General features: G+C 39.7%; 1 protein-coding gene across 2 annotated transcripts in view; it reads left to right on the forward strand.

The window, feature by feature from the left end:
- The window catches only part of NSUN4 (NOP2/Sun RNA methyltransferase 4), a 561,732-nt gene that overhangs the window by 314,379 nt on the left and 232,749 nt on the right, over positions 1-14,604 (forward strand). For both annotated transcript variants that reach the window (XM_044085909.1, XM_044085910.1), the window contains exon 5: positions 9,789-9,913. In XM_044085909.1, the coding sequence (XP_043941844.1) occupies positions 9,789-9,913 (125 nt within the window). The remainder of the gene's footprint in view (positions 1-9,788; positions 9,914-14,604) is intronic.

Here is a 14,604-nt window from a genome sequence, read left to right on the forward strand (position 1 = left end):
CCTAGAACTTGGAGTTCACCTGCACAATCTGCAGGTGAGGGCAGGGGCCAGTCCTTTCGTAAACAGGCCCAATGACCTGCATTTTCAGCTGCCAGATTCTTCTTCCCTGGCAGCTCCTTTGGGAGGAAAGTTAGCACTCTTCAAGCAAAACTGGTTTTTAGTCACCCAGGACAAATGGGTATTGGACATTATAAACCGAGGCTACAAGTTCTATTTCCATACATTGCCTCCTTTCAAAGGCATGCCAGACGTTCCTCCTCGGCAAAGGATAGAGGCTCACAAACAGATTTCTTTACTTCTTCAAATAGGAGCTATACAGCCAGTTCCTCTGTCAGAAGTGGGACTAGGATTTTATTCTCGCCTGTTTCTAGTACCAAAGAAAGGGAACACGTGGAGACCAATTTTGGATTTATCTATCCTCAACACTTATCTGGACATTCCAAAGTTCAAAATGCTGACTTTACAACAGCTTTTACCTCTGTTGGGAAAAGATCACTGGATGGTAACTCTGGATCTCAAAGAGGCTTATCTTCATATTCCTATCAGGCCCAGTTGCAGGAGGTACCTGCGTTTTGGCTGGAAATTTACATTATCAGTTCTCTGCATTGCCCTTTGGCTTATCTACTGCCCAGAGTGTTCACAAAGGTTCTGGCTCCAGTGATAGCCTTTTTCAGGTTAAGAGGAATACAGATTTATCCTTATTTGGACGATTGCCTGATTATTGCACAACACAAAGACGAACTTCTGCATCATCTACAGTATGTGATGGTAGTGTTAAGATGCCTAGGGTATTCTGTGAATGAAACAAAGTCCAGTCTAGTACCCTCTCAGGACATGTGCTTTCTGGGTGTGAGACTGAATACAGCTTCCCAGATGGCCTTTTTGACCCCGGACAAACAAAGAAGTCTTTCTCTTTATTTCCATCAAATGTCTCTACAGTCCAGGCTGACTGCAAGGACAGTCCTTCAAGCCTTGGGGTTCATGGCATCTTGTATTCTGGTGCTTCCCAATGCCAAACTGCATATGAGGAAGCTTCAATGGTATCTCAAAATGTATGGACACAACACTGCCAAGATCTAGACACTGTCATTCAGATAATACCTTGCATTCAGAAAGAATTTTTGTGGTGGGCTCAGGAATGTCACCTAAACAAGGGACTCTCTGTGACCCGACCAGAGGCGAGTCAGATTCTAACGACAGATGCCTCGGACAAGGCTTGGGAGCACACCTCAATGGAAAATGGGTGCAAGACACGTGGCCTGTCAGACTTCAACATTTGCATATCAACTTGAAGGAGATGTTAGCAGTCCAATTTGCATTGATGGCTTTCAAGGATTTACTTCACCCAGGACAGGTGTTGATTCAAATAGACAACACTACTGTCATGTGGTACATCAACAAGCAAGGGGGAACCCATTCGTACCCTCTTTGCAGGCAAGCGATGATTTTGTGGGAGACTGCTCTCAGTTTACACCTCAATCTTCAGGCAAGGTTTCTACCAGGAGCACAGAACTCCTTAGCGGATGTGTTGAGCAGGCAAATTGTGGATCCTCACGAGTGGAAACTGGATCCTCATGTGTTTCAAAAGTTGACAGTGTTATGGAGGACTCCAGACATAGATCTGTTCGCTTCTCCACTGAATTACCAGTTGCCAAAGTTTTGCACAAAAAGGTTTCATCCCACAGCTTGGAAGGTGGATGCTCTATCATTCAGTTGGAGCAATCTTCATGTCTATGCCTTTCCACCTCTGCCTCTCATTCCCAAGGTACTCCTGAAGGCCAGAATTGACAAGCCATCCATGATTCTGATAGCGCCGGATTGGCCTCGACAGCACTGGTACCCACTACTGAGGAGTTTGGTACGGGACCCTCCATGGCCTCTGCCTTTGATTCCGCATCTTTTGTCTCAGGAGGGCAATCACTTCCTCAATGTCAAGATTCAGTCTCTGCATCTCACAGCCTGGCATATTCTGTTTTAGACCCTGGAGGGTCTCAGCTTCCACAACAAGTTTTGAATGTTATTTTGGAGGCCAGAAGGCCTAGTACAAGGAAAGTTTACGCTGATAAATGGAGGAGATTTTTCTTTGGAGCAAAGCGAAGGACTTTGATGTTTCCAAGCCTGATTTAAGTGTTTCTCTTCAATATCTTACTGAGTTATTGGACAAGGGTTTGTCTTTCTCCTCGATAAAGGTTCATGCTGCAGCCATTTCTGCTCACTATGACTGTGACCCTCCTTTATTTTCCCATCCTTTGTTTAAGCAATTTCTTAGAGGGCAAAGAACATAAGACCCCACGTGAGCTCCTACTCCTGCTTGGGATCTCAATTTTGTGTTGGAAAAGCTTACTCTACAACCTTTTGAGCTTGCAGCTACTGCCGAGTTAAAGTATTTATCATGGAAGACTGCTTTTTTGTTGGCCATTACCTCTGCAAGAAGGGTTTCTGAATTACAGGCCCTTATGGCAGTGGAACCTTTCCTGATTTTTCATAAGGATAGGGTATCTTTGCGTACTAATCCTTCCTTTATGCCTAAAGTGGTTTCTAGTGTGGCCTTGAACCAAACTATTCATTTGCCTACTTTTTATGCAAACCCCCAAAATAAAGGCGAGAAGATTTTGCATACTTTGGATATTCACAGGCAGTTACGTTATTATTTGAGCAGAACCAAGGGGTTCAGGCAGTCTCAGCAGTTGTTTGTTTCTTTTGCTTTGGGTTCTCAGGGAAAACCTGTTTCAAAACAAACTATTTCTAAATGGATTGGGTTTTGTATTTCTTTCTGTTATTCCCATCATGGTAAGGAGATTCCGGCTGGAATCAGACCTCATTCCACTAGAGCTACTGCCACTTCTACTGCCTTTCTAAGGGGTAGCTACAAAGATATTTTGGAAGCAGCCACTTGGAGTTCAGTGCATACTTTTTCCAAGCATTACCACCTTCCTCTTTATTCTAAGTCTAGGGCTGGATTTGCCACTGCAATTTTACAGGGCATTTTAGCAGCCCCTAATGCTTTATGATTTTGCCATCCTCCCTTTACCTCTGCTTTGGGATTCTACCCATATGTAAGGACTGCAGCAATGTGAGATGAAGAACATAGTACAGTTTTGTACCTACCATAAATGTAGATGTTCAAAGATCCACATTGCTGCAGTCCAATTTACCCTCCCTCCTTCCCTCTGTAGTTTGGCATGGTTATATGGTTTGGGTGATGGTTGTTGTTGGGCATGTTTTTGGGAGGTATCCTGTTTTTGGGCTGTGGCCTTTCTTTTTAGGGCCTTCTGACATCTGGGGCAAGAAAAGACTGAGGATATGACGTCGGTCATGCACTTTTATACCCTGACGCTCTGATGTCAGATCTGAGCGCCCATGACCGACGTCAGCCTAATACTTTGGTATTTGGGCCGACCGAGGACAGCGGACTACCCATATGTAAGGACTGCAGCAATGTGGATCTTCGAACATCTACATTTATGGTAGGTACAAAACTGTACTTTTTATACTTCTTTTTAAATTCAATCAACTATTCAGTCCAGTTTTTATAGAAGTTCTTCATGGTTATATGATCCTTCCATAACTGCTGTACTTCCCATTCTCCAATTTCACCCCATAATTTCTCATTTATTCTTTTTATTCCCTTTCCTATTTTAATGTACTCCCTTTCTTCTATCACCTTCATCCATATTGCTAAATGGTCTAAAAAATCCGACACAACTTTATTACCATCTGCTACTCAAAAGCCTTTCAGTAATACAAAATCACTTTCAGATCCAAGTGACCGTCCATTGAGTATTTTGTTGCACACAGTTAATTTACCACATTTTTATAGATTCATCGACTGTTACTGTTCTAACAGCCTGGGAGTTTTTTCTAAGCCTAGTCAAGTTTTCCCAAAATAATAATAATAATAATTTCCTATATCTGAATAGGACATTGAGCGCCAGGCATTTATAAGCTACCTCTGTCCATAAGGGACATGGGTGGCAAGCCTGGTGTAAATTTCCTATTCCCCATCCACTTGTCTAGGTTGTGCTTAAACTGGGTGATAGACAAACTCATCTTCACATGGATGGGAAGTCTGTTCAATAGGAGGGGCAGTGTATGGGACACACGTCTGTCTCTCCAGCATGTCCTGCTTAAGTCATAGACAAAATTCAGGTCCCTAGACCCTGTATATCTGGTACTCTTTCACTTATGAATATGTAGGAAATTCATGAGTGTGGGGTTTGTGGATCCCTTGTAAGCCAAGCATAGATCACCCCTCAGCAGTCTATATGAGACTGAGTAGAGGAAAAGGGCTTTAAGGCTCTCTGCATAATGCAGGTTTGTAACCCCTTGTATTCTTTTTGTAAGGAACCTTTGAGGTTACTGTAGTTGCTGCATGTGCCTGGTCATGTACATACAAAAGGGAGCATCATACTTTATGATTGGTCTGAGGGCAGAGTACAGTGGAATAGTGACCTCTTTGGACATAGATGCCATGCCCTAACGTATAAGTTGTGCAACATGCGACTGCCATGCCCTGGCCCAGCAATCAAGGAGCCTCAATACTCACCACTAACACCAGAGAAGGGAGTCTCATATATGAGGAAAGGATAACAAATACACACAGTAAAGTGTGATTTCCCTTAAGAGCACACAGAGATCACAGTCAGTCCGGGGCTGGTCACTGGGCTGGTCACTCCCTTGCTCCCCCAGGTCCCCAATAAGACTCTCCACTGGCACAGCTATAGGGTCCAAATCTTAGCCTAGCTGGGCAAGCTAAAATCTCCAGCATCATGCCCCTGCCCACGTAGCTGACACACACACTTTGAGAAGAGTTTATATAACCACACAGATACTTCTGAGGAAGGCTGGCACAGGTTCTCCAGCTGTGCCCCTTTTACCCAGACTATCCAGTAGTACCACTTGCCACCACCTAGCTAATATTTATCAGCTACCCAAAGACCTTTAAAAGAGTGTCCAGTTATTACTGTGCAATATTATTATCCACTTGGTAGATGTGTCTAATCAGTCAAGCTTATTTGGAGTGACTTGGACAGTAAACTCTATAAATATGCAATGTACTCCAGAGCTTAAATTATCTTTACAAAAAAACAGCCACAGTTAAAAGGTTTCAAAATATTTAATAATAAATAATTAAAACCACAAGACAATACTTTCTACTACACAGTCAGTGCTAGTCAAGAGTTCAGAGATCACACAGAACTACTTAGTACAGTTCTGACATCACAGAAATACACTTAGTCTAATCTTTCTAGTTCTAGCTATCTCTAAAAGAAAACACAAGTCTAGGATAACTTACATAAGACAACAGGTAGAGTGTTGTGGGTTGGATGATCAAGACAAAAATGCTTAATAATCTCTGGTTCTCTCTGTTTAAATTGAAACTGCAGTTCTAATAAACATTATATCATTATTTCACTTTCCTGGACTTCCCAGGCTACACATTAACTGTATTTACATTCTTAACATCTCCCTTTTGTTATCTTGCAGCTGGTCAGGAACAGAGTAATAAAAATACATTTGCATGTTTAAATTTAGCAATTTAACTCTTGGTTAAAACAATAGAAATAATTTCTTCATCTAGACTTTTTGACACCACTGTCTACTTCAAAGGGTCACCACATGCTTTACTTTGGTCAGTAGAGTGCAGTGTTGTCACATTTATTTCCAGTTCCACATGTAACCATATTTCTTTGCATTTAAGACAACAAGCCTGTAGTTTACATTCATATTTACAAATGACAGAATTATCTGCAAAATTCTATATGGCTAGGCTGGCAGCCTTTACCCTTCTCTACCAGTCTTCACACAACATAAAATGATTTCCTCACCACTGTGGTGATGTGGTGGTTGAAGGTAAGGCTACTGTCTACATGTCTAGCCAGATCCCTGACCACTGGGTTGACTCTTATGGTGTATTATCAACATGATAATTAGCCGGGATGGTTGATTTCCTAAGTATACAATTATGCATTTCTTAGCATTGAGTTTAAGACCATGGCTTTGACACCATTTGTTAGAGATCACTTCCTGTTTTTTTTTTTTTTATTACAGCCTTCCATTTCTTTTTAGGATTTCCTCTCAAGCCATAATTAAAGTTCTTTGCAATTACAATTTTCATGTTTGCTACTCCATAGTGTAATATTTGTGGAAGCAGATTTTTTCTTGCTAGTTGTATTTGAATATAATGCTATAATTCTATAAACATGTTCTCTCTACTTCATATCCCCAGTAGTTAACCTTTCCATCCTTACCAATGTTAAATCTAGTATTTTCATTTTTTTTTAAATAACACAGCCACTCCAGATGAATAATGTTCACTTCCCGAGTTCCATATTATATTTCCTCCCTCAAACTTCCTGTTTGCAGTCTTTTTTCACTTGTCAGTAATCTTACATCCTCTAACAGAATAATATCCAGATCACATTTAACAAGCCATTCCTGTATCCCTATCCTTCTTACAGTGTTAATAGTACTGTTCACATTTACTGAAAGTATTGTAAAATCATTGCTTTTCCTTTTTTTAAGTTTTGGGGAAATACTTTTAAATTTACGTTTTCTTATTTTACTGATTCCCCAGATAAATATTTTCTCCTAGGTTTATGTACAAGTAATCATTTGTCCTTAGAATCAGATTTTTCACTGGCTAGAATCTCAAAAAACGTATTGATATCAGTCCTTTCTCTTGACCTCTTATCCTGCATGCACTCTCTCTCCTCATTTTTCCCCTCCATATTTTTTTTCCTTCTTCATCTGTTTCCTTTCCCCTTCTTTTCCATTATTTGTTGTTTGGTCTTGTCAGTCCATCCAAAAGTGTCTTACATTCAGACACACACCTTCTTTCCATTTGTCCTTTATTCTCACACTGGTTACATTGTACCTTAACACAGTCATTAATTAAATGAGAAAAGTTCTCACAAAAGAACACGATTTAGGCTGGCAAATTTGCCTGTATGACCAGCCACAAAAATAACACTTGGCAAGTGTTTCATCATATTTGTTCACATTTCAAAATAACTGTCAAACTCCATCCTCCATTCCATACGTTTCTCTCATCTCTAACTTTCACAGTTTTATCAACAGTTTCACACAGATCATGCGTGCAGTTTTTAACATCGTCTTCTATTCATGAGTTCTAAACTGCAAAGTAACATTGTTTTAACATTTAAGTTACTACCAGAAAACAATAATTGTTCCATGGATGGTGTTTGTCTTTTCGGCTTTTCCCGGTTAGGGGTTGCCACAGCGGAACTCGATTGGCAGTAGATTTTTATGGTGCCGAGTAAATGTCCTTTTTGTTGCATAGTTCTAGAAATTTCATGATCAGTCCATCAGTTTCAAATGTTAAATCACAAAAGGTCTCTATCCCAATATGTGAAAGAATTTATTTCTTGAGCTTTAAAACCCAGATCAGTTACCAAATTGCCCCGTACATGTCTATTTCAGTGCCATTTTTTGTTTTTATTCTCACAGTTGGTCTTCTCTTTTTTTTTTTTTAAATCAGTTTTACTTACAGTTTGTTGCTGCTCTCCTTTTCTGCTGCTGTCACTGCTGCATATGCTTTAGTTTTTGCATTATCTGCTGCCACAAAACCAGACAGCTTCTCAGTTTGTTGCTGCTTTCCTCTTTTACTTTCTGTCACTGTTGCACAAGTTTTAACTGCTGCATTTTCTGTTGACACGTCACATGGTTTCTCTTCCATATTACCATCCTCAACACTTCCAAAAAAGTTATCTGCCATCTCACCCCATGAAAGAGCAGCTGTCACTTGGATCATGCAGTTTAGTTATTTTTAATAAAACATCATCTGCAAGCCCTCCTGGTTCCAGTTCTGTTGTCTACACCACTTTTACAGACTCTTACTACCTTCTCCATGGGGACAGCTAAACACTGCTCATTTGTAACATCCACCACACAGGAGTCTTTGTTTACATTCTGAATCTCCATTTCAAACTTTTTTTCTGTAAATTCTCACCTACTACTCCAGACACTGAATAGCTTTTTCTTCTCCATACTGCTGCTGCCCTTAGGCGTCTTAGTTGCTGCTGTAGGAGCCTTCCAGCATAGAGAAAATAGAATAGAATAGAAAAGCATTCCCTGTTGCCCTGGCCAAATTCACCTTAGTAGTTTAAACACCTCTTTGGGTCTCACCCTGAATAGAGGCCACTAGCCTAGTGGGACTAACCCAGCCAACAAAGGACAAATAAAATTAAACAAAAAAAAAAAAAAGCACTTTTGTTAAAGTATGTTAAAACCCCCCAAAAACTCTAATTGCATGCAGGGGGTTAAGCCCCTCTGCACCCCCCCGATGTGGGGGGCTGTGCCCCCCCCACCCCTATTTTAATATTCTCACTCCGAGGTCACACTACAGTGGGGAAAGGGGAATTTTCCCTTACCGCACCGTAGCACGACCAGAACAACAAGCATACTTACACGAAAGTGCTGCTTCGGTGAACAGCACTTTCATGCAAGTATGCTCACCAAATTGGGATTCCGTGAAAGATGCAGTCGAGCATCTGTACGGATCCCATATTGATATATATATATGTATATATATATATATATATTTATATATATATATATGTATGTATATATATATATATATATATATATATATATATATATATATATATATATATATACATATATATATACACACACACACACACACACACACACACACACACACACACATATTTTTTTTTATTTTATTTGTCCTTTGTTGACTGGGTTAGTCCCACTAGGCTATGTGTGTATATATATATATATATATATATATATATATATATATATATATACACACATACATGTATGTATGTATATATATATATATATATATATATATATATATATATATATATATATATATAGGTCCCTTTTATATAACCAAAACGCCACTTACCTGACTTTCAGAAGATTGAGCCGAGAACATCAACAGTCCAAAACACGAACCGCTCAGAACACTGACGGTAAGTAACTGCTTAGCCAGCATGTTGATCTTTGCCCTTACCTCCACGGTAGTGCGATCTCGGAGTTGGTATATTTAGTTAGGGGGGTGTGGGGGGGGGGTGAAGCCCCCCATGTAGATGTGTTTTCTTTTCTTCCATTTTAGTGTGCTTGTCGGGTTGGCCAATGGATTACTTACCATTAGTTACTTGTCGATGTTCCAAGCAGTCAGTGTTTTGTACTGTCGGTGTTTTCGGCTCGATCTTCTAAACGTCAGGTAAGTGGCATCTCGGTTATATGAAGGGGCTCTATATATATTATATATATGGGTGGGTTTGTGTGTGTGTGTGTGTGTGTATGTATGTATATATATATATATATATATATATATATATATATATATATGTACACACACACACGAAGCTGGCTTCTTAATTGGGGGTTACTAACATGAAAATTAATGTAAGTTGTTGGGTCTTTCAGCTTTTCCCGGTTAGGGGTCGCCACAGCGGAACACCGGTCCGCTAATGATTGGCAGTTGATTTTTACGTGCTGAGTTGCCGGCCCTAACGCACAACCTTTAACGAAGGTACGCCCATTCACACATGTCTCCACAGAAGACGCTCTAGCTGAGAATCGAACGGGACAACGTCTTGCTGTGAGGCGACAATGCTACCGCAGCACCACCACCGCGGATGAAAATTGATGTAAGTGCCATTGGAATACTTGCAATGAAAAGTTGGTCAGAGTGTTCAGTCTGAAACATTGTCCTGATTCTGACATCGTTTGCAGATCTACAGCATTGGTTTATTTTTGTATTTTTTTAAATTGTTTTTGTTACCCAGGTTTTGGTTGATGTCCCTTGCACTACCGATCGCCATTCTGTAACTGAAGAAGACAACAATATCTTTAAACGTACCAGAATCAAAGAAAGGCAGATGCTACCATTGCTACAGACCCAACTCTTAGTGTGAGTGATTTTTTTTTTCATCTGCTACTTTGAAGACAAATGTACGTTACGTTATCCCTGAAAATGGAACATAATTCAAATGTGTATGTTTTAAGTGACATTCTTTTACAGATGCTTTAGTGTCTTTTTGAAACTACATTGTATTGCAGTTGCAAGAGACATAACATGAGTATGGACATTTAGTCTGAGCTGTGACCTTAGCTGTGTCACTGAGATCAAAGATGGTGATTTTCAGGGAATATCAGTATTAGAGAAAGTCATAACATTTGTTTTTTATTCTGCCTACTTACATCTTTGTCCCAGTCAGACTTTTCATTAGCACTACTGTGTTCCCTCCCCCTGGAGGCCTTCTCTTGGGCTCAGTATGTGAAGCACTGTTTTATAGCCATGTCAGATGCTTCACATGCCCTATCAGCACTGGAATAATTTCAGCTCTGTAGTGGCTCATACTCTCTATTATTTAATTGTTTTTCTTCAGAAATTTTCAGTCAGAGAGAAAATATTACACATCTCTGATTATGGGAGGCAGTTGCCCGTCTTTTCACCACAAGTTGCATTAGTTTGGTATTTAGCAAAGCAAATATTATCTTACTGAATGTTTGTTACCGTAAATATATATGTGTTTGCATACTGTTTCTTTTTGGGAAACTTTTCTCACCAGGCCTGTAATGAACAGTGATACTTTATTCAGTAGTACTTAAGGTACTTTGTCCAGTATGACTTCAAAGTCAACAAATGCAAATAAATAAGTTTACTTATTTATTTATTTTTTTTTACAGTTACTTTTACTATTTTAACTCCTTGTTCTTCAAAATATTAATAACAGTGAGTTGGAGGAAAAGCAGGATAAAAAGGATAAAGTCATTAAGCTTAGCACAGATGAATTGTTATATGAGATTGTCAAAAAATTGGAGAAAAAATATTTTCCATGGTTTTTGAGACTAGCTATGGTGTCACTAAAGGTAATACCTTCTCAATACCTTTGCTGGTGTCTGCTTTTGTGTCTCTTGTGATTGTGCTGGGTGTAGAATTTCAGTAATGGAAGGTCCTTGCTCCTCACTGCTTCTTTTTTTCAACTTACTAGTTCTTGCATTCCTTTTCATGTTTGACTTTGAAACGAATCATTCATTTGCTAGTGAGAATTTGAATATTGTAAGAGAATCTGTATTCAAATACTAGGGACCTGAGTCAGTCTGTCTGTTTGTCAGAGTGACTATTTTCGGAATACCGAAAATTCACAGACATTCATGACCTTCCTTTGAGCCCAATAGTTGACACCAAAGGTTAAAAAACCTTTGGGATGGCTAGGTATATTGACTTAAAATTAAAATACAAATTCAGTAATGTGAGATGCATCTAGAAGGACTCATTGGATTCTTTAAGTAAAATTTGTAAGGATGTGTATGCTGAATAACTTATACTGGTAATGACTGACTTAAAAGATTTATTTTCAGTCATACCCCATAAGTGTGTCATTGACTGGTTTATCCAGTATTTGAGTCAAAATGACCAGTTAGATAACATGATTGAGGTCTTAAGGTCCCTAATTCAGATAGTGTTGGATAATATTTTATTTGGTTCCAAGGGACCATGTACAAACAAAAAAAAATGAATGGCAATGGTGGCAGCTTGTGTCTCCATTTTTGACAGCATTGTTTTGACAAACTAGGAACACCAGTACATTTTGAAATTGGGCTTTGAGGATGGCTGGACACTTTATGATCACTTTTTGGATGACATTGTCATCTTTTGGAGGAATTCTGAGTCAAGACTTTGGGATTTATTTAACTATATAAATAACACCACTGAATTTTTAAGTTTTACTTAAAATAAATCTGTTGACACTGTTACTTGGATGTTGAATTGAAAGTTAACCATACTAACAAAGGTTTTGTTTCCAACTTGTTCAGGAATTCTAATTATTCCAGTTCCCTGCTGCACTTTGATAGTAGCCACCCTTTGCATTAAAAGAAAGCCCTTGTTATGGGTCAATTAAACTAGCAAGGATGGTGTCTGTACTTTTCTTTTTTTTCAGGGGTGTGAAAAACTGCACTTAATGTTAATAAGTAAAGGTTACCCATGTGAATTTTTAGAAGGAATTTTAAGGAGGTTATAGAAAATAAGTTGAATTGATACTACTGGCCCCTTTTGGGGTCCAAAGACTGTTTGGTAACTATTGGGACTAATATTGGCCATAATTTCAGCAGAGGTTGTATAGTGTCCTTTAACAGTGATGTGGGAGTTATAAAAATATATTAAAAATATTTGGAAAGTTTTTGATCTTTGTGGTATGGACATGAAGAACATAGGGATGGCATTATGGTTATTTTCAGAAGAGACTATTATACAAACATTTTTTTTAGAAACAGGTTTTCAACAGCCCAAAGTTATCGGTTGACAGAATGGTATGGCAAAATGTGAGAGATGTTCCCAGTGTCCATATATAATTGAAGGGGACCGTATATTTTTAAAAGGATTTGGTTTAAGTAGAATGCCTAAAGAGGTGCAACTGTGATATTAAGAGAATTGTTTATGTTGCTTTATGCAAGAAGTGCAACTCCTTTTATATTGGCAAAACAGAGAGAGTTTTGAAAGATAGGGTCTACGGACATGTAAGGGATATAAAAAAAAACAAGACCCCAAGAATGCCCTGTGGAAACACATGGCAAAAACATGCTGGACATAAGTTTTTTTATTTTTTACAATATAAGTACTTGACTGTGATTTGAGGGGAGAACCATGGAACATTAGGTTGGAGTGCAAGGAATTCGAATGGCAATTAATAGATGTCATGGGTCTATTTGGTTTAAATAAAACCTTTTTTCTCTCTTGCTGGCCGAAAATAAGGGCATTGTATTATTAATAACAGTTTGTATAAGTAAATCTGATATTGTTAATCCTCGTTCATTCCTTACATATGGGTATCTGTTCCGAGCTCGGAACCGAGCCAGCCATTTTCCAAGCTCGCGTCAGCTTCAAACTCTCGAGCTAAACTCTTACCCACAATTCCCTTCTCCCTGTTACCCCAGATTTCGTTTGCCGCGTTGCCATCCGGTTGTGTCAAGCTACTTCTCTTGAGCTAAGTGCAGTCAATTGTTGTTTAATTGCTTTACAAATTACTTTTCTGTCAGAAAAGTTAATATTTTATTATCTCTTGCCTTATCGCATCTAGCGTTCTTATTTTCAGATTTTCTTCTCTGTCCTTTACTTACTCTTGTTACCACAAGGTAATTTCTCCTTACCATCATTAGTAATCCCTTACCTTTCTTTTTCATACCTTCGGGTACTCTTTGTACCATTGTTGGTATTTTTCCTTTTGTTAATATGGCAGATAAAAAGGGCAGTCCTGGTTTTAAGTGGTGTTCTAATTGTGGACCCAAACTGCCTACTTCTGATGCACACTCTTTGTGTTTCTTGTTTGGGAGCTTCCCATTTGTCTGTTGAACCACCTTGTACTATATGTGATAGCTTTTCTAACAGAACTTTGTTAAAAAGGAAAAATAAACTGTTATTGAAGGGACTTTTAAAATCTCCCTTTTCAGAGGCTATTTCTGGGTCAGAGGTCTCAACCCCTCCTAAAGCCCATAAGAAAATGCATTTTTCTGCTAAGGCTAAATCCTTGCCTTCGTCCCCGGCTGGGGACTCTCTACAACCAAAATCTAAAAAGGCTAAAATTTTACGGAGCTCTCCCAGTCAGCCCCAGTGCTTTCCGTGTCCAGACCTTCGGCACCGAAGCCTTCGACTCCATTAGTGATTTCTGCTCCGTCCTTTTCTGCAGCCTTTTACATATTGGCACCAAGGGGCTCCTCGGTTCAGACCTTCACCACTGTATCAGCACCGACCGTTCAGTCGGCGCAGACCTTGACCACGTCAGCTCCAAGATCTTCCTCGGAACCGAGACATTTATTACTGATTCCAGTTTTGTCAGTTCCAGTTTCGTCGGCACCGACAACCATTTCGGCACCGATCCCAGTGTTGGTGCAGACAGTGACATCGGCGCCGATGACTTCTTCGGTGCAGACTACAGTAGTTCAGTCTTTCTCTGCACCGTTGTCCTCGGTGCGATTAGATGAGATGGGCACCGAGCCTGCCTCTTTTGTGGCAGGCCTGATGTTCATCATATTACCCTGCTGCAGTCATCACACTTGGGTTATCCTGCCGTCAGGCGGTTCCGCAGTCGGCCCGAATTCCAAAGTCTTGGTTCAGCGTCTGTTGCTGTTGCTTCTTCCCTGACGTCAGTGCGCCAGGGGTATATAAGAGGCATCCAACGCCATTTTCTTCAGTCTTTCTTGCCGCGCGGTGCCCGAAGCAGAAGCAGTTCACAAGTGTCGGTCGGCCGACACCTGAGATTTTTGATTTGAATTTCAGTCCGAAGTTTTCATTAAAGCTAAGTACCCCGTTGGGGAACATTTTCTTGCCTCAGTCCAATGTCAGAAAAAGTTAACAATTGCATTTCTTGTGGGAAACAAATACCTCATAAGGACTTCCATTTCTATTGTATTCCTTGCCTAGGCCCAGACCACGACATCACTGGTTGTCGGTTTTGCGCTAGGTTTAATAAATGAACTATCAAACGCCGTTTTGACTTCGCACGGCATTACTTTGGTAGGAAATTTAATTACATCATGCTGTTGGAGCAGCCGACGACCGCCATTCATAAAAAACAAAAGGATAAGGACAGGCAGCCTAGG

Source organism: Protopterus annectens, chromosome 10.part0 (genome assembly GCF_019279795.1).
Source record: "Protopterus annectens isolate FY-2018-M chromosome 10.part0, PAN1.0, whole genome shotgun sequence".
Classification (NCBI taxonomy): Eukaryota; Metazoa; Chordata; order Ceratodontiformes; family Protopteridae; genus Protopterus; species Protopterus annectens.